The 20,184-nt window shown below is 41.5% G+C and overlaps 2 protein-coding genes across 3 annotated transcripts in view; one reads left to right on the forward strand and one right to left on the reverse strand.

Moving 5' to 3' along the window:
* On the reverse strand, window positions 1–8,043 carry spg7 (SPG7 matrix AAA peptidase subunit, paraplegin). Its single transcript, XM_012850778.3, has 17 exons — window positions 7,650–8,043; window positions 6,496–6,598; window positions 6,317–6,406; window positions 5,981–6,222; window positions 5,751–5,890; window positions 5,487–5,589; window positions 5,225–5,350; window positions 4,864–5,026; window positions 4,270–4,443; window positions 4,069–4,193; window positions 3,668–3,770; window positions 3,477–3,587; window positions 3,200–3,315; window positions 1,713–1,869; window positions 1,464–1,627; window positions 1,311–1,388; window positions 1–1,226 (listed from the first exon to the last, which is right to left on the reverse strand). Exons 1-17 carry the CDS (start codon window positions 7,872–7,874, stop codon window positions 1,020–1,022), a joined length of 2,427 nt encoding a protein of 808 aa, XP_012706232.2. The 5' UTR covers window positions 7,875–8,043; the 3' UTR covers window positions 1–1,019.
* A 2,837-nt stretch (window positions 8,044–10,880) lies between these two features.
* Window positions 10,881–20,184, forward strand: part of ankrd11 (ankyrin repeat domain 11) — a 110,080-nt gene continuing 100,776 nt past the window's right edge. For both annotated transcript variants that reach the window (XM_012850776.3, XM_012850777.3), the window contains exon 1: window positions 10,881–11,331. The gene's annotated coding sequence lies outside the window, so the exon portion shown is untranslated. The remainder of the gene's footprint in view (window positions 11,332–20,184) is intronic.

Below are 20,184 nucleotides of genomic sequence, written 5' to 3' on the forward strand. Positions count from 1 at the left end.
CAGCTTTTAAATATTTATTTAAATATTTGGCAACACATTTTTGTGAATCAACTTACAATCCCTTCAAACTCTGCTTAGAATAAAACACCATTGTTCCACCGACTTTGACTGTATAAAAGGTGCTTTTCTCATGCAACCCAATAAAGTGGGTTTGCAGCAGAAAAAAAAAATCCTGCACTGAAATAGATTATCTTTAGTAAAGCCTGTGGATGAGCTGAATAAAGTTGACAGAACCAAAAACTAAAAATTACAGACCAAAGGTCCTTGACATCAGCATTTTACATTTTATTCACTTTCATAAAAAAGGTTTAGCTTTTTTGCATCCATTGTTTGAAAGCAAAAATGCACACAACCCTCGTCTATGCAGTATTTAGGGTAGTTTCACGAATGCTAAAGATGATATTTTACTTTCAGCTCTTGCTTCACTAACATGTGGCCTTTCTTGCACACTGCTTTATATACCCACAGAACTCTGCTTTATGACCATTTAACAGCAGAATGAGCCGTTTATATAAATTTTAACTTTTTAGTTGAATGTAAATGAACCTTTGAGTGGGAGTTTTTTTTTTAATTGCTCTACATCATCTTTACTGCAGATGTGAAGGGCTATCGGTTCCCTAAAGAAATGCATGAAATCCCAACTGGAATCGGCTACAGTACATTTGCATGAAAACCATGAACAGTACATGATAAAAGACAGATTTTTCTAATCCATCTGCATGTATGCATTTCTAAAAGCATCCTGAACGAGTGAGCTTGCTTTCAAAGCAACCCTGGTGAGATGATACAGCTTGGTAGCAAAGCATTGTGAGAATAATAATAATAGTTGCCTTGCAACCTTCTTGAAGCTGCAGAAAAAATCCATCGGGTCAGGATATAAACATTTATACAAAAGTCTATGTGAAGTGCTGAGTTTTTCAAACTTTGCTTTTACCGTCAGCCTTAATGTGAGGATTTCCCTGCTTTTATTAACTTCCCACTGGCTCCTGATCAAGCGTCGAAAGACAGTGCAAAATTAATCAGACTAACTGCGGATCAACGTCCTCCTCTCTGCGTTTACGAGGCGGCGGCGGTGGGTCATCCTCTTCTGTGTCCTGCTTGTCCCTCTCTGCCTCCACCCAGCTCTGTGGGAGGATCATCTTCTTCGGCCCAAAGGGCGGCGGGCCCAGCAAGGCTTCGATGTCGTCGTAGTTCACCACCTCGCGCTCTAGCAGAGCATTGGCCAACTACAAATGCAGAATCCGGTGGATTAGAAAACGGACGTTCAATGGAGGAAACGACTAAATGGGGAAGGAAACGCAGCAACACACCATGATCAGCTTGTCCCGGTTGTCCAGCAGCAGCTTCTCTGTGTGTCGGTACGCGCGGGCGATCAACATCTTAGCCTCCTGGAAGACGCATACAATCAATAACAGCGAGAGCTTCAAACAATGACATCAAATATTCATTGCGTCAACATTTACATGATCCATCTGCTGCTGCAGGCCTTGGCTGAAAGGACGCCGGCCGACGGCGCCTTGCTCCTCCGTCTCGGGGAACGACACCTGTCCCACGCTGTCGCACATGCCGTACTGCTTCACCATAGAGTAAGCCACGCGCGTCACCTTCCGCAAGTCGTCCTGAGCTCCTGGAGAGACGAACGGAGGACGGCTCAGACCCGTGTTATTAAGTCAGGAGAGGCAAGAGGTTAAAGGGAAGACGGAGAGTTTTACCCGTGGTAACCTTGTTAAAAGTGATGGCCTCTGACGCTCTTCCTCCCAGGGCCATGCACATGCGCTCAAACAGCTGCTCCTTGGTGAACAGGTACTGCTCGCGGGGTAAGATCTGAGCAAACCCCAGGGCTGCGTTCGTGCGCGGAGCAATGGAGACCTCAGCAACACACCACAGAAGCACTATTACGTTTGGAAACATTTCTTTGACTTTTTTAAAAACTAATTTAGGTTGTTAGTGGTCATCTGTATTACCCCCAAGACTCAGGGAGTCCAACTTTTTACCTTATACTGTTTATCTATCCCCAAATCGTCGTTTACTGATGAGACCTGCTGGAAGAGTGGCTGTTGCATCAGCCTTGCAAAGGTAGCAGAGGTCTTGTGTCTAAACTTTGAGCTTTAGATTCAGATAATTACTTAGATTATGAGAGATGTCCATCTCTTTGTGTTCCTTGCCTAAACAAAGTATCAGAAATTAATGCTGTACAGCCAAAGGAATCTTTTTTTCCCCCTGTGTGTACTTAATGTTATCCCAATACAACCCATGTAGGATCCAGTTGGGCCACCAATGCACACAAATTAGGTCAGACCAAAGTGCAGGAGTCTCTTTCAGTAAAATACACACATCCCTCATCAATGTCCTGCTTCCTGGCCACTAAAACAGTAATCAGAATAGTAAATACTGCATCTTAGCCTTCTATAGAAACGTAGTATGAGGACAAGAAGACAACATGCATTATAAGTATGAAAAAGCTTGTGTACTGCTAAAACGGAACTAAAAAGTTACATTTTCTTGAAATTAGTGTATTTGTCCTTGATTTAAGCAGGTAAATAAGATGATTTGTCAATGGAATGAGATTTTTGCACTTAAAATAGGAACAACTCATCTCCATAGTCTTATTTAGAGGGCAGAATATCTAAATATCTTAGTTTAGGGGTCGAAATACTCATTCCATTGGCAGATAATCTTATTTAAGATTGCTCAAATCAAGAACTAATACACTAATTTCAAGAAAATTTGACTTATTTTTACTTCCGTTTTTACAGTGGAAAGAGCAGTTCTGTCACTTGACCACGCACACTTCATCACTAACTCAGCAGTACGGTGTCAGGTTGGAAGCAAGCTTCAGAGCCTCTGTGTTCGATCATTGTGAAAAACTCTGATCAGGATATGTTCTACATAAAATAACTACCTTTATTCAGGGAGTCAAGAGGATCCAGAGATGCATTTCCTATGTATAGGCCTGCTTGTCAACTATTCATATCAGATATTCTGGAGGCACAAAACAGCCCAAAATTGTCTAAAGTGATGCACTAAAAAAAATATATATATATATTTTCATGTCAAGGCTCTGTCCGATTTTAAACTTGTTTTTCTCTCCGCTGTTACAAAGAAAACACTCAAAAGGAAAGGTTATGTCTCAGTTCCTCCATTCTAATTATGCCAGATGCACAATGAAAGTAAAAAGCTACATACAGGAGTGCACTACCTTCAACACGGCCTCTGTGTGCTCAAGCAGCCATCCCACTAAGGCGTGTCCCGACTCGTGGAAGGCGACCACCCTCTGCTCTTCTTTGGACAGGATCTTGCTCTTCTTCATGCTTCCTGAACACACACACACACACACACACACACACACACACACACACACACACACACACACACACACACACACACACACACACACACACACACACACGGCCGTCAGAGCAGCGCACCACGATGAGCGAACCCTTTTCCACCTCAAAGCGTCTGCATCACCGTACCTGCTATCACTCTTTCCACGGCATACTCAAAGTTAAAAGTGTCGATGGACTTGAAGCCCTTTCTGGCAGCGTGCAGCGCAGCTTCGTTGCAAATGTTCGCGATGTCTGCACCTGCAGCGGGAAGTCAGGGTCGGACGATCGCAGGGATAAAAGATAAAGAGGGCAAAAAAAAGGGTAGAGCATACACGTACCACTGAAGCCTGGGGTGAGCTCAGCCAGCCGCAGAGAATAGAAATTGGCTGGTTGGGTCAGCTTCAAGATCTTCAGGTGCTGCTCGTAGATCTCCTTCCTCTCCTGAAAGGGCAAAATAAAAACCAGACTGAATCTACTGAGGACAAATTATGTTTTTTTTCTTGACTGAGCCAATCTGTAAGATGTAGGACCAAACCACTCTTAAGCTATGTTGATGAAAAAGGCTAGAAAAAAAGTAACAGTTGCCGGAAAGTAACATCTTAACAAATGTGATGCAGAAGGCCTCGATTTATCAATGGTAAGACTTTAGTAACTTGTCAACCAATTACATTATGAGGCCTTTTATTAGACACAATTGCTGGAAATGAATCAAATCATGATGAAGGATGCGTTAAATGACCTGCAGTGTGGGGAGATCTATGAAGATGTGTCTGTCCAGCCTGCCTGGCCTCATGAGAGCGTTGTCCAAAATGTCCGCTCTGTTAGTGGAGGCCAGAACGATGACATGGTCTGTTGTTCCCATTCCTGCCGGAGAAAATACTTTCAGACAGGTCGCTCTGCAATGCCCACCGACCCATCTGGGAAAGCGGGTTTCACCCACCGTCCATCTCCACCAGGAGCTGGTTGAGAGTCTGCTCCTCCTCGGTGTTGGAGAACCCCGACATGTTGGTGGAGCGCTTCTTTCCCACGGCGTCGATCTCGTCGATGTACACGATGCACGGCGCCCGCGCACGAGCCTCTTTGAACAGACTCCTGACCCTGGCGGCACCCAGGCCTACGAACAATCACAGTGCTAGTCACAACCTGGGGGGTGTGCAGGCCTTAAATTGTGATAAAGCTAACGCAGCGCTCTTTTTTGTAACAGGCATTCTATCAGGAAGCAATTTATTAGCCAGAGTTGGTCGTCTTTAAGGAAGCTCTGAAAGAACAAAGTATCAAAAGGCACTAAATTCCTTTTTTTAAACATAGATGATAAAAATCCAACAGAATGCCAATACATAAGATGGATAACATGAAAATAAACTTCTATAAACCTTTAATATTGAAAACACAGAAGTACACAATACAAGCAAAGACTTCAAAAATAGAATAGTTGTCGATCTTGTTCGTACCCTTGGACTCACAGTAATATCTAGAGTAAAACCCTGAATTTTAATGTGGTTTTCTGTTTCTTCCTTCAGTGTTCTGTGCTCACCTCCAATCACCTCCACAAACTCAGAGCCGGCCATAGCCAGAAAGGGCACCTGAGCCTCCGTCGCCACGGCTTTGGCCAGCAGGGTCTTGCCACATCCTGGGGGCCCGAGCAGCAACGCTCCCTTAGGAACCTTGGCTCCCAGCTGCAGGTATCGCTCTGGACTCTGAAGGTAAATAACAATTACAGAGTGCACATAATCAAACATTAACTCAGAAAAGTTGGAAGTCCTATAAAAAAAAACCAACTAAGGCTGAGATAATCTCTTTCTTAGACTCCTTGATTCTCATTTAGGTCTCATTGTGATTTTTAGAGTGAAAACCAATGCAAGAGGTGACGCAATGATTCGAGTCTGGTTTCTTACCTTGAGGTAGTCAACAAATTCCTTCACCTCCATCTTAGCCTCGTGCATGCCGGCTACGTCTTTGAAACTCACGCCTTTACCGGATTTACCGTCGACAATGGTGAACTTGGCCATCTTCAGCTGATTCTGTTGATTTTTTTTTTTTTTTTTTTTTTTTTTTTTTTTTTTTTTTTTTTTTTTTTTTAAATAAAACAGAGGCAGCATGTTAGGCTCTAAAACCACCAGAGCAGGACAAGCAGGCGCCGGTTTTTATTCAACTCACAAAAGCACTGAAGCCCCCTTCTCTGCCGCCCATCCCTGCGAGCCGGAAGATGTACCAGAGAATAGCCACGCCTATTGCAGCCATTCCCAGAGCGTAGACGGCACTGCAGAAACAGAAACGCTAAATATGTTTGCAGAAAAGATGTCTAAATAGCTCCACGTCTGACTGTTGAAATGTACGAACCTGCCTCAAACTACATAATAGAGCTTCAGCACAATATATTGGGACTTCATGCCATTTTTCGTAAAAAATATAGACCCTTACTTTCCAAAGAATCCAGTTCGCTTGTACGTCACGGGTATCCGGTCCTTATGGTCGATATTTAGTTCCTCCTCCGCTGCCCGCAGCTTCTCCTCAAATTTGTCAATGTTTGCAACCTGCATTCTGTACATGAGCGCCAACCTCTGCAAAGCAAGTCATATGAAAAGAAACGCGATGAGACGAGACATCTCACCCGCTGACCATCCATTTGCGTGAAATCCCAAACAACCTACAGGCCGTCCAAAGATGACAGCCCCGGGATGAAGGTAGATTTCCACAATGTCGCTCTCGGGGACGACCTGCACGCGGGACACCTCTCCCTTGGCCAGCATCTCGTTGACAAAGTCGTTCCAGGAGATGTTGCCGCCGCTGGTGTTAATGGAGTTAAGCAGGCTCATGATGAGCGCTATGATGAAGAGCGTGCGCAGGCGCTCGCGGTACATCTGATCCTCCTGCTCACGCCGTTTCTTCTCCTCTGAAATGGAAAGTAAAGGGGACCTAAGGAAGGCCGCATGATAACAGCGATAACGTGATGCTTTTCCTTAGCTGTCAGGCAGTTTATCACATACCTTCATCTTCCTGAGGAGTTTTTCCCTTTGGTCCAGAACTATTATTTTTCTGTTTTTTTGTTTCAGACGTACTGAAAAAGTTAGTTGACCCTGAAAGTACATGTTTATTTTTTAACACCGAGTGTCAGTGTTTAAAAATATATAGTGATATTTAAAAAGTAAGGAGGTTGGTGGTGTACCTAATAAATTTATTAAACCAACAGGGTTCTTCAGTAGGTTGCTTCTGATTAACTCTCTGCTGAGTCCAACCAGGCCAGGACCCAAAGGTTTGTGGAGAAGACTCTGAAATGGAAATCCGAGGGAACAAAGGTCTTAATATGATAGATTGATGATATATTACAATTACACCTGAAAAGAAAACTACTTAACATGAGTAAATCTCTTGATAATGACGATTGTTTTCCCCATTATGTAGTATTTAATCTAAGGCAGAGGTCCACACACACTTCATCACTTTCACAATTTAAACAGTCTTTCTTGCCCCACTAAATCATTTTAATAAACAAAACGAAGACATCTCATGAGAGCTTCAACCAGACAAGGTTGTCAGATCCCAGACAAAAAATGCCTTTGGAAAATCCACTTTCTATCATAAAGGCAGGAACCTTAGAGGCACGGACTTTTACATCTCACAAAATATTTTCTGTTTTAGAAAACAGTACTTGCATTGCTGAATATGCATAGGCGATTATAAATAAAACGAAAAAGATGCAAAAACAAAAAAAACATTCTTACATTGAGGGAAAATAATAAACTTAAAACGAGGAGAAACTTACCCTTTATTATTATTTTATCTGTTGTGTAATTTGTTTAATCTCTTATTGACGCTCTCTTTTTTTAGTATATATTTCATCCACCTTACCAGATGTAAGGTTAGAATGTACCTAATTGCTACATATGGCACAATTACTGATTTTAGCCACGTTTATTAACAATACAATTGTTAAACTATGCAGTCTCGTTTAAATAATCTGGCATACAAATGAACAAAATTGACAGTCCACCTCTAAATGAATACAGCACACAGCTGGAGCCGGGTGCTTAAACAACAGTGCGTATCATGTTTATGGGGCAGTGGCAGGAATCCTGAAGCACTCCAGATTAATCTGCTCTAACTATGAGGGAAATATTGGTGGAAATGTAGTATGAATTTGAACATTTGAGGGAATAAACAAAAACAAGTTGGAGACTCTCGACGATGAGATGTCCAATACAAGACACATGTCTCCTTGGCTGCGTCAAATCAACCAAACCTTAGTGTTAGCGACCACATAGACAAGCTGACATGTGGGGTTTTATCTAGAAAGGAGGTGTCATTCAGCCTCTGGCTTACCTGCAGGAGTTTCTTCTGCGGCTGACCCGTGATTGTCCGCTCTGATCTTAAGAGGTAAAGGCTCCTCCTGGCATTAGCACACCTGGACAGCACGTTCCCGGCGCCCTCCATGGATGTCGCTGTGCTTGGTACAGCATGAAAGTTTAGCCTTGACAGCGTCCATAACACCCGTCTGCTGTAAGTCCCACAGATCCCAGCACTGTGCGGCAACAAAAGCGCTGACATGGTTTCTATTGTCGGCGAACATGGATATTAACATAACACAAACAGAGCCATTGCCTTCCGCGAAGATCCGTTTCTAGAGACATTTGTTTTTAACCTCTGTGTGGAGCTAGCATGATGCTATGTTATCCAATCGCGACGCCTCTTCTTCTTCTTTGCAGCTTAGCAACGGTTACCAAGCGGCTCCCGGAGCAACACTGCCACCTTGTGGAACAAACCATAGACATTATATATGTCTGTGGGACAAGCACCTTCAGGGTGACAGCATGGGTCATTCATGACGAGTTATCGCACACATAGAGCTAAAGAGTCAGTTTAGGTCAACATTTTTCAAGTAATTTATTCTACTTCATCACATTTATACCTATACCTTTATACACGTAACTTCTTTGATTCATCTATTCACCGTAAAAGGGGTATAAAGGAATGAAAACCTTTCAGTGATCTTGGCCGCTTCGCTGTGAAAAGTACTTCATTCATTCACAAACCAATGAAATAACAATGTGCTATATAACTACAAACGGAGATATGCAATCATGAGCATATACATTTACTGAGAAATGTGTGATTGCACAGCCTGGTGAAATAAACCATTTTGCAAAGGAAGTTCTAATTACAAACCCTTCAGTAATTGGATAAGACAGGAATTTATGGGTATTTATACTGTAATCAAGTACTTATGACTTCCACTGACTGAAACACAACACACAATATTGGCTAGCGTGTTGAAAGTAGTGATGCTATAATAGTTTATAGATAGCTTAAAGGCAGTATAATAAAATACTGACTGTTTGAAAGACTGCTGGTGAACATTTGCTATTTGTAACTCATTTAGGTAAATTCTCAGCAGAAAATCGCACATCCCTTTAAAATACACTATATATATATATATATATATATATATATATATATATAAATATATATATATATATATATCACATATAATTTACCTTTTTGTAATAGAAACCTTTAGAAACAATTGTTATGCTATTAATGAAATGTCCCTGAGCTGTGGCGAGAGATTAGGCAATACCAGATTTTGTTTTAAAACATTAGGCAGCACAGTGAATTGCAAATAAAACAGTAATTGACCTTTTACAAATGTATAAAAATACAAAATTTCTATGCAATCTTATTTATGGGTATAAATTCACAGACATGTATACGTAGACGCGTCATAGGGCGCAGGTTCGCACGTCAACGTCACCGCCATATTGTATGTGGCAGAAAAAAAGTTGAGTTCTGTTATTGTGAACGTGGATCAGAGAAGATGCCTTATTCCTGTGCTGCAATAAATACACACACACACACACACACACATATGTATATATATATATATATATATATATATATATATATATATATATATATATATATATATTTGTGTGTGTATGTGTTATGAATATAAGGATCAATTTGTTAAATCTAAACATTGTGGACTTCATTATTTCATAAAACCGTGTCACATGTTAACCTTTTAGGAACAGACTTTTTGGGTGAGTATTAAAGAGGTAAAATTAACAATATGAGAAAAAAAGTCCTAGGTCAATAAAGTAAAAATAAACAAACAAACACAAAAGTGATAATGTTATGATAAAAACATCATATTATGAGAATTAAGGGGGAACATTTCCAGAATAATCACAGTTTGCAGAATTATTTCACTCCTGGAGTAATAGGGCCAGGTTAGATTATTTTAAATATTTTTATTCTTTAGGAGAATAATTTCAGGAGAATGAAGCTAAAGGGATACGAAAATAAACTTGAAATATTACAAAAAAAAAAATACTACGAATACAAAGTATATTCAGAGATTAAAGTCCCTCTGATACTGTTTAAGTGACTGAGTAACTGCAGATTTGCCACATTTAAGATGACGGACGCTCTGACGCATCGCAGCATAGGCAGAACCCGCCCAATGACGCGTCTACTCTTATATTATGTCTATGGTATAAATTGCCATGCTTTTAGGTTAGTGTGCCTGTCCTCCAGCAGGGGGAACTGTTGTTTAAAGTGAAATGATGGCGCTCTCGTCATTATGGCTCCGGGTAACTTGTAAACGTTGTCAAAACTTGTTGAATCATAAGTCTCTTCCTTATTACATAACGTTTATTTTGATCAATTATACCCCCAACCTTTTTCGATTACCTACAGCTTTTTACCCATCAGTACAATTAGCTCGTAAATTTAGTTTCTGTTGAATGAGAAAACGTGCAAACACACTCGCTGTCGCGTCCCCGCCTTCGTTTTTTTGTAAATAAATAACACATTGCTTTCAAAATACGACGTGTACAGGTCAGTTTGATTGGCACGGAAAAAATGGGCGGGACATTTCTCCCTAAACCAACGAGAACCCTCGTTTCATTGCTTCGCGTTGTATTTTGACCAAGGGTACCTTTGATTTTAGTACCCAGACGTCCCGCCTCAAGCTAAACGGTCCAATACGTCTCAGCGTAAACATTTTCCTCGAGCTAGTTCCCAGCATGACCGCTGTTTCGACTCTTATTTTTAACACAAAACTTAACAGCTGATAACCACCAACATTTCGGTGCTTATCCAATGTTGCCTTTTAGGCAGGCTGATGCTATACGTGTTACCACACATTGTTTTTCTGTTTGCACATCTTACAAAACGGTACTTAGCGGCTTTTGGAATGCTTACTAATATGTATTATGCATTTCTGTGCGCGCTGCAATATTAAAATTTATGTTAGAAAATAATAAACACCTATTGCGGCTTTTACAAACGGAGAAACAAGCCCACCCAATGCCTGAACTCCATTTCCTTTTCTCGGTCCTCCAACTACATAATGGAGTGCGTTGCCCTGCGTTTGAAACTGTGAGGCGTATTCAGCCACGTTGGAACCTTGTCCTACTCGCGTAATAACGGGGGTGCGCTTCCTTTGCGGATCCAAAATGGAGTCCGTTTCCTCTTGCAGCAGGAGCATCCGCCCACAGCCCCAGAGCCAATCAGAAAGCTCCTCTCATCCCGGATGCGTTTCCGTCTCGAGCGTCTACACACCGAAGTCAAAGGCCGCTTGAAAACCGCTCGAATGGGTTGGCGGAGAGGATTAAAGCAAAACAGAAATACGCTCTTTTAATGCTTTGCGTTTACCCGAGCAAGCCCGCAGTGCTACAAACGGACCCTTAAAGGCTTTTATGTCGCGTTGAAGATGCACTAGCCGCGCCGTAAACAAGTTTCCCTGGATATTTTAGTCTTCGTCTCGCTGGGCGCCTGTTTGTTGGTCTACACGGGTTTAACAAGCTAGCGCTAGCAGGCAGCGACTCTGGCGAGCTGGGGTTTAGCTGCGATGGTCTTTAGCAGCTTATGCGGATGTCTCCGGAATATATGTTGAACCGACGGCGACAAATGGGACCATCCGGGAACAGTCGAAAACATTGCGGCATAGACTAAATGCTAAGCGTTCAGATGACTGTTTAAAACCTACTACCGAAAGGAGGTAAGTCTCACATTACCAACCCCGCAATGCTAACATGTTAACAACAACAAACTGACTCCTGCGGCTCCCATGGTTTTCTCCCTGGCTGTAGTATGTTGCGACAAAAGGTCAACCTGCGGTATCTTTATTTACCCGTAGCCTTTTAATAAGGGTTTGCCACACCAAAAGTGTGAATTTGCTGTTTCACTGTTATGTAATCATACCTTTTTGTGAGCTCCTTTTTCGTGCAGATTTATTGTGCTGTGTGTGTGTGTGTGGTAAGCTGAGCATGTTGTGGAGCTGCTTATAATTTGAAGAAAGCAGTGATTCAACGGGGATAAACCTAAACAGTTTCATTATAATTGTTTATTATTATTATTTTAAGTTTGGTTTGTGCATTTAATAACCAGTGTGTGCTGAGATTACCATAACATAGTGCGTTGATTCTTGCAGATGGCACATTTTCTTTGCATGGCTCGTCTTGAAGAGGCACCATTATATTGTTCGCCCATCGTTACGTTTTTTAGGGTTGTGTGTTGTGCTTACATTACAGGGGGCACTTCCCCTTTTGCCCAGACAATAATTAAGATTACAGGTCCCCCGGGGAACGCGCTTAATAACATCCAAATGTGGACCCATTTTAAACGGCTCACTTGGCAGCTGATCTAACGCGCTACCAGTCTGTCTGCTTTCCCATTAGCTCCGCACCAGCGCCGTGAACCGGGAGCACGCAGAGCCAAAGCGTTGGCCATTTGCTCGACTGTTCCAGAACCCAAGCAAGATGGATGTAATATACACGAGCAGTGAATCCGATTTCAGGAGAAGAAAGTCTCAAAGCTGTTTTAAAGAGCCCCCCTTTTTTTTAATTACCACTCTCCATTGGGTGCATGGGCGTATTTGTATTTAGAGGCTTTAACAGTGGACTGTGACATGTGCAATTGCATGTGTGTTGTGTGTAAAATGAGGTGTAGCAGGTAGGCTTTGATAGAACTGGGGGTACAGAGGCGAAGCCTATTGCTTTGGTGCAGTAGCAGTGATCAGGAAAACACTGCAGTGGTGCTGGTGGTGTTTTTCACTAAGACTCTGAGTGTGTTGTAGCTTTCAGAAGCCTCCGCTCTACTACACTGCAGATGCATTGATGCATATTGCTGTTTCAATTCAACAGGGCTTCTGTTTTTCATTTTTTTCTTTTTTGGATCTGCAATGTTACTACCACTTTGCTATTAATAATAAGGGGAATTAATTGTAGATTCACAAATTCCTCCCCGAGTTTATAATGCCACGTCTGTGGGCTTTTATTTTTATTTTTTTAGGCAAATCGCTCTGTCATAAAAAAAATGTGTGGTCAATATTTATTTTGTCAACATTGCTATCAGTGGAGCAGTCTGGTATGTTCTAGGGATATCGTTTTTATAAGGGCTAATAATTGCAGAGCCGCTGAACTCCCCCCCAAATCTGCTCGTGTCATCCGGTTCCCATTAGTGCTGCTAAGACTTTTTCTCCCGTTCCCATAAGTGATACCAGAGAATTATGGTATACCCTCCGTCTGCTACAGGAAATGGAGCTCTGCTGGGGTTAGAAAGGTCATTAGCTCAAGAGAGAAAGACTAGCTGCATGTCTGCGATGCTGCTCTGATTTTGCCCAGCCACAGATTTGTAGAACTTCATAAGCTCCGTGGATTGCTTGTTATGTGGGACTAACCTGTCCTGTGAAGACGATTGCACAGTATTGGGAGGAGTTGCAATGATCGTAGGGACGTCATAAGCTATGTTTACATGAACATAAGCAATCGGAATAACAGGCCCATTGGAATATAATGTGTAATTTAAATGTACCGATCGGAATATTGTGATCAGATTAATCTCAATTGAAATGAACTTGTATTCTGCATGAGACGGGTGGTTTATTCCTATCGTTAACCCAAACATCATCCATCTAAACGCTTGTTCTGATCGTGTCGTTTGGATTGGAGCAAACAGCCCTGACTGCACATGTTCCCCATGTCTCTCTTCCTGTAACGGCGTAACACCAATAGCTGCTAAGCCTGTAGCTTTATTAGCGAGTGCAGTAACATCTCAATAGTTCTTAGAACCCGGTGTGGGTCAGTTCTTTGTTTCTATGGGTATTTGTTGTTTTTCCATGTTTTGTTTGTATATGGTTGCTCAGTAAAGTTTCAAGGGATCTATTCACATATTGTGACGATGAGTTTCTACACCAGTAGGTCAGTCTAGTTGAATACAACAGTTTTGCGATTAAATAATTGCACCCTGTTGGCTTATTATATTCGATTTTTGTGTTTTTAAACATTTGTTTTTGCTCTATTAGTAAAAAAGCACTTTTTTTGGGTATATTTACCATAACAAGACCACGTGACCGGAGGTACCTATTGCGTACAACAAGTAAACAAGTGGAGGTAGTGGAGCCGAGTGAGTCAGCAATGCCCAGCGGGTGTGCGAAAAGAAAAGGATTAAGGTCCCGTCCAGATGAGGACGGGTTTGGTAGCATGCAACAAATGTTCCCGACCACGAATCGGACAGGAAAGCTTGAAGCTGTCCCTATGGGGGCTTCTTCTGGGCACCCCTAATCACGTAACCGGCTACAAACTGACACGTTTGTCTGTGTGAGCCAAAGTAGACCCGCCTCTCCCCAACATGCATGCTCTTACACAAACAAGTACAATGGTGGAGTTATGAGTTGCAGAAATTAGTCAATTTATTGTGGTTTTTACAGTGACATCTTTTGCTCCTCTACGCCTGTTTTCTCTCTCCTGTGTTTGTTGCTTTCACCCATCTCTTCTTCCTTCTCTAATTCTGTGGCAGTGTTACTGCGCCACTCACTGACGTGGCGTAGGTATTACGCCGCTGAAGGCTCCTCTGGCTTGGTGCGATTTCAACTTCTCAGTGAGGATACGGTGCTCAGATACAATGTGGATGTAACCCACCTTGCAGATGAAGTTGGTCCTCAACCAAGCCGAACCGTCAGGTTACCGCGAGGCGTTACAGGACGGTCTGCTTGCTCCTACAGTGGCTGTGTCAGTTGTCGCCATCTGGCTTTCTGAAAGCTCTGCCGTACTACCGGCAAATGGCACAACAATGTTCATGTCTGCACCGGCTTCTTCTTGTCCTGTTCAGGCTCAAAATGGACTAAGCTAACTCTATCATGATGAACTCTTGGTGTATGTTTTTATTTGAAGATGGTGGTGTTTTTAAGATCATAATTGTATGACAATGTACCTTTTTAAAAAAAAGAAAATAATGATAATAGTAATTCAGATTTTTCTTGCAGTCGGTGAAGTCTTCTGCTGCTGTAGCCCATTTGCTTCATAGCTTGACAACTTGTAGGTTCCTCAGATCTTGATGGGTTGCCGGTGGTTGTATTTGAGCAATTGGCTGACTGTCATCTTAAACCAGGCTGTCTATTCACCGCTTACACGAGCAAGGCATTTTAATCCACATTAAATCCTCTCTCCTGTTTTTTTTCGGGCCATTCTCTATAAATCTTGGGTGATTGTGGCTGAAAATCTTAATAGACTAGCATCTTTGTTAAATACTCGTATCAAGTCATCTGGTAGATCTGTCATTTTTAATCTCTGCTCTTTATCATTCTGATGTTCTGTTTGTGTTACAGCAGGTTGTATCTCCCACCTTTAAATACCTTAATGTTTATTTTTTTTTGCCGTGTGATTAGCTGTTGTGGTATTAGGCAGTGTAAGAGGTGTAGCTAATAAAGTAGCCAGTTTGGTCATCAAACGCCTCGATGCTGTAGTGATGCTTTTTGTCCCGTTTAATCTTCTCAAAGTGGCTGTACTGCTGGTGTTGGCGACATGTTTTGCAAACTGCTTTGTACACGGTTTCAGTTTTATCGCTTGCTCAAAGGTTGCATTCAATAACGAACAAAGTTGGAAGTTGCCCTAAAACCTAGTAAGACATGTTGCTCTGGCATACTTGCTCCTTGTGTGTTTGCTGATTTGCTTCAGTAACTAAAGGCTTAGAAGCAAAAAGACCTTCTGATTTTTTTTTTTTTAAACAAGTAACAATCTAAAACAATTAAAAAAAAAAGTTTGCAGAGTTTGTTTTCTGTTGACCTTATTACTCAAGATAAATCTGTTTTAAACTATTACACATTCTATCCCACCAACAAGACTCTTTTATTTTGACAGTGCTTGTACAAGTACTTGTATTCAAACCACCTATAGAGGCTTTTTTTTTTTTGTCACAGTCTGTGTTATACAAGTCTTGGCATATATCATGATCTATTATGAAGTTGTTCCTAATGATTATTAGTGGAGGTGGAGATCAGATTGTGTTCATAGCCTGTGTTACAGTTTTGCATGCTAAGCACACTTTTTGTTAACAGTTGTCTCCGTAGAAGCTCTGGCACGTGGCTGACTAACGCTGCTCGCTGAGGCCGGTCACTGACAGACAATCATTTACATACAGTACAGCGGCTCGCATTGGCCAACAGAGTTCACGCGCTGCAGATCAACACGACGCTGCTGCAAGTATGCCGTCCCGAGTCCCCTCAAAGTATTTTAGTTGTGACAAACCCACAAGGCAACGCGTCGTTTCAGCAGCTTAGCAAAATGAAAGTTGGCTTTGTTGTTTTTTTTTTCCTGTTTTGTTTTCTTCCTGGTGTACACAGGGCTCTTGTTGCATGCACATGTTTACAATTAGCTTGGCCAAAGTTTTAGGCTGTGAGCGTCACTGAATTCACAAAGGATTATCATACGTTATATGGATTGAATGTTGGTGTGGTGTGGGGAAAAATAAGTGTTTTAGGACCACTGTTAGTCGGTGAGATAGGCGTCACATGATGACTATGTTCTAGTTATCAAGATACTGCTGATTATTTCACTGTTACAGTAAAAAAGACGTTGGATTATTGGAGTGCTGCTCATCAGTGTGCTTGGTTACTAAGTAATTCCTGAAATTAACGACGGATCACTGCTGGTTGATAACTACACTGCGTGTGCTTTGGGTAGTTTTATTTGGACGCAGAGATCATCATTTCTGTTTGATTGATGACGACTTTAGGACCTCTGTTTAATAATTAAAACTAGGCCTACACAATATGACAAAATCTTGCAATGGCAATAATAAGGGTAAATATTAAAATCAGCTGCGAATGTGTCTACTTTCTTCTTTCCTGTCTAGTTCTCATTTGTGCACTTTAGCGTTTTGGGTAGTGTCATTTGTCTCCAGTGTGAGCGTCTGCTGCCACGAGACTCCGTCCCGCTGGCTGAATAGAACGTTAGCATGAAAAATGAACGTTCACCACACTCTGAACATATTAGCTAACAACCACAGCTCTCCAAAGACTCCTTTGCAATGACTATTGCACACACTGTTATCGCTAGAATGTTATGTTTGCGATTTATTGTGCAGCCTCACTTAAAAGTATCTTGTTTACACTTTTTTTCTTTCATGTAACACCTTCAGTTTCTTCTGATATTATCTGCGGAGCATGTTCAAGGTGGCTGCCGGATGTTTCGTCCCTTTTTTTTGTTTTGTTTCCTACTTGGTAAAATTCAGAGCAGCTTATGAAGCAACGCTTGATGGTGACGATTCATACCTACTTTGTCAGCCAGTGAGTTGCAGTAATCTTATAAAATGACTTTATGTCTACTGTACTCTCAGGAGGAAGCTCAGAGTCACAGAATCAGTGAATTTAACCCTTTACATGGTGGAAGGCCGATCATATATTCATGGTGGGATTGATCTGAGATGCTCAGCCGTGTAGAGGCTTGTTTTTAGAGCTTAAAATGGCTCCTTTCATTCGGACTCGACACTTTTGATTGAGTAAATATTCATACTGATACGCAGTTCTGTAGCTCGGTTTATATCTTAGTTTCCAAAAATCACACGGCAAAGATTGGATCTTAAAACGCGTCTTATCTAATTACAAACTTCTAGGTATTGGAGACACAAGTAGACCACATTTTGCAGCTTCATCCCTGAAAAATGATTTGATTGTGGCACTTGTGTTTCTGACATGTAGTTGCTCTTGTTTGAAGAGAGAAGACTGTAGTCACTAGTCCAGGACCCGCTCTGGCTGTCTTCTGCCTATTCACGTCTTCCCCTCCCCCTCAAGTACTTAGAGTGTGGCCCTTTTAGGTAAACAAGCGCCGCGACTCCTATTTCTCGCTTTACTCTCCGTCTCTACCTTTTAATGTGTCTCGTTTTTTTTTGTTTTTTTTTCTTGTCCTTCATGTTCACGTTGTGTAAATCTTTTATAGCCGCCGTTCCAGCAGCACAATCTCAGCGGACACTCAAATGGCATCTGATGCCTTTTGAAATTCAGCCTGGTCCTTTGCCCTCTCCTCTATCCTCCAAGAGAAATGGAACAAAATGGCGGGCCCGAGCCCCGCCGTTTCCCTCGGGGACTATAGAGCCTCATTCCTGGATTGAGGAGGCCTTAATGGTTGTTGATGTCTTAAACTTGTGTTCGGATCCGCAAGCCGTTCCTCTGCTCCGTTCTTGATAATATTTTCTCTTCCCTAAGTCTCCTGGACATCAAAGGAAAATATTCCCTACAGTGGCATACTGCTGCTTCTCCCGAAATGTGCCTTTTTACACATTTTAGCTTTTGATCTTTCCAGCCGAACCTTTGAAAACGACCGTATGACTTCCGTGCCGTTCTAGAAGAAACTCGCTCATATTCTTGATTATGCCTTGCATGCGGAAAAATTCTTCTTTTAAGCCCCAAGATGTACATTTTTCTTCCCCCAACATGAATACGCTGAAACGTGTACCGGCATGCAGGTTAATTCATGACCTTTCCAAAGAATTCAGAGCGGTCCAGCTACTCTGTCATTTCACACATGTATGAAGGATATTTACTGAACCGAGATTTTATCTCTCTTTGCGGGAATGGTTTCTGTTTTGCAAATGTTTCGCCTGGTCAACAAATATTGCTAAAAGCGTTTTTGCTGCTGTCACAACTCCATATTTATTTAAATGTTTGGCTGTTCATTTTGTAATAAGTAGAAGGACACCGTTATTTTTAAACTACCCGACACATTTTAGATATTTTTTTTTTTGATATTTGTGTTTATTTTGTCCATACGAGCAGCTATAGTATACCAGTGCTTGTGTTAATATGTGGAGTAGAAAAGTGGAAACCTGACAGTACTGTATTAATATCACAGTAAAGTCATGTAGACCTAAACTGGGAGGAAAATCATTTACTTTATATTCACCCAAACTCACTGGTGAACTAGTGGCCAGGGAAAATAATCCTGTCAGGACTTTCTGAATTGGGAAAAAGTGAATTGCAACACGTTGATAAATTGCTATTGCTGCCCATTAGGGCTGAACAATTAATCGCATTTTCAATATAATCGCGATTTAAAAAAAAAACGCAATTTCCAAATGGCAGAGTCTGCAATTTTTGGCTATGTAACAATTAGTGAATTAGACACGTCCATTAGGTGTTGGTAAAATGTTTAAAGTGGGCTTGCCTCCACATGGAAGGGAAGACAGTTGCAGCAGTGAGATATTCTAATTGTATTACTTATTTTAGAGTTTACATAATCATACATAGCATTAAGTACAGGTCAATCAGTTTAATACATAGACTTGCTTGTTGGTTGCACTTTATGTTCAACAAGGATTGATGTCCAAATCAATTAAAAGCTGTTCTCTTGAACAATATTCTGATTAATAGAAACATTAAAAGTTCTTGTTTTAAATAGTCTTTGTTTACAAACATCTTTATTTAGAGGCCATTTTTGTTGCTTGTGGTTAATGTGGAGAAAAGTCAAAATTGCAATTTTGGTTGAAATATATCGTAGGCAGAACGCAATCATTTCTGCTCCAAGTTTAGATGCTGTGAGTGTTTTAGCAACTAATCCACATGGCGAGGAAACAAATGGATTTGTTGTTTGTATATGTTTAAAAAGACATGATAAATCAAACTGGGGAAAAAATCGCATTAAATCGCAATTTTAAGAAAAAAAGATCGCAATTAGATTATTTTCCAAAATCGTTCAGCCCTACTGCCCATCCCTAAAGCTCAGTAGTGGTCAGTGTTTTTGGTTTTCTTGAGAAGCTGGAAACCACCTCCTATCACTTTGTGTTACCATGTCACATAGACCCTAATATCTGATTTGGTCTAACTTTTATACACACATCATCAGAACGAGCGAAGCCATAGCAGGTTGCCCATCTGGGCAGCATAGAGCATGGCTGCGTCTGGGCAGACAGGGAATCCTGGTTGTTGCAGATCAGACGACAACAGCTGCTTTGGCCGGATGTCCACCTGGACAGGAGGCTCCCCTGGCTGATGCCTTATCCATACAGGAGATCACAAATGTTCTGAGGTCAATTGGTCATGTCTGGGAGCTACGGGTATACGCAGGCTGTGTGTCATGTCCCTCTGGGCACAACTGGCCGGGTCTGTTCAGCTTGTTTCTGATAAATGGCAAGACAGCTTCTTCGTTTCCCCTCCGTTATCAGGCTTTATTTTGTGTCTGTTAAAAAACTACATGGCTATTATTATTTTGTATGTTTTTCTGTCAATGTAAATTCGTTTCCTGGCTGAAATCTTTGTAGCAGCTTAGTTGTGAAACACAGAAATCTCTTTCAGCGTTGCTGACGAAGCAGCCTTCCTTTTTACAAAAGGGAAATTGCTTTGTTTTCTGCTTCCTCCGTACTTCACCCTAAGAGAGGAATGCCACGCTATCCGTAAACAAAACCAGTTGTATTTTGCAGTTGCGTGAAATTAGGTAGTTTTTTTTTTTTTTGTCCATAGAAATATCAGCCCAAAATAAAACGCATGTTGCTAATTTAGCATTTGTTTGGCTCAGCTGTTCACGGCCGTAGGGAAGCTATAGGGTAGTTCACGCGTGACGTCCCGCGTGACGTCAGCGCTACA

Source organism: Fundulus heteroclitus, chromosome 4, assembly GCF_011125445.2.
Source record: "Fundulus heteroclitus isolate FHET01 chromosome 4, MU-UCD_Fhet_4.1, whole genome shotgun sequence".
Classification (NCBI taxonomy): Eukaryota; Metazoa; Chordata; class Actinopteri; order Cyprinodontiformes; family Fundulidae; genus Fundulus; species Fundulus heteroclitus.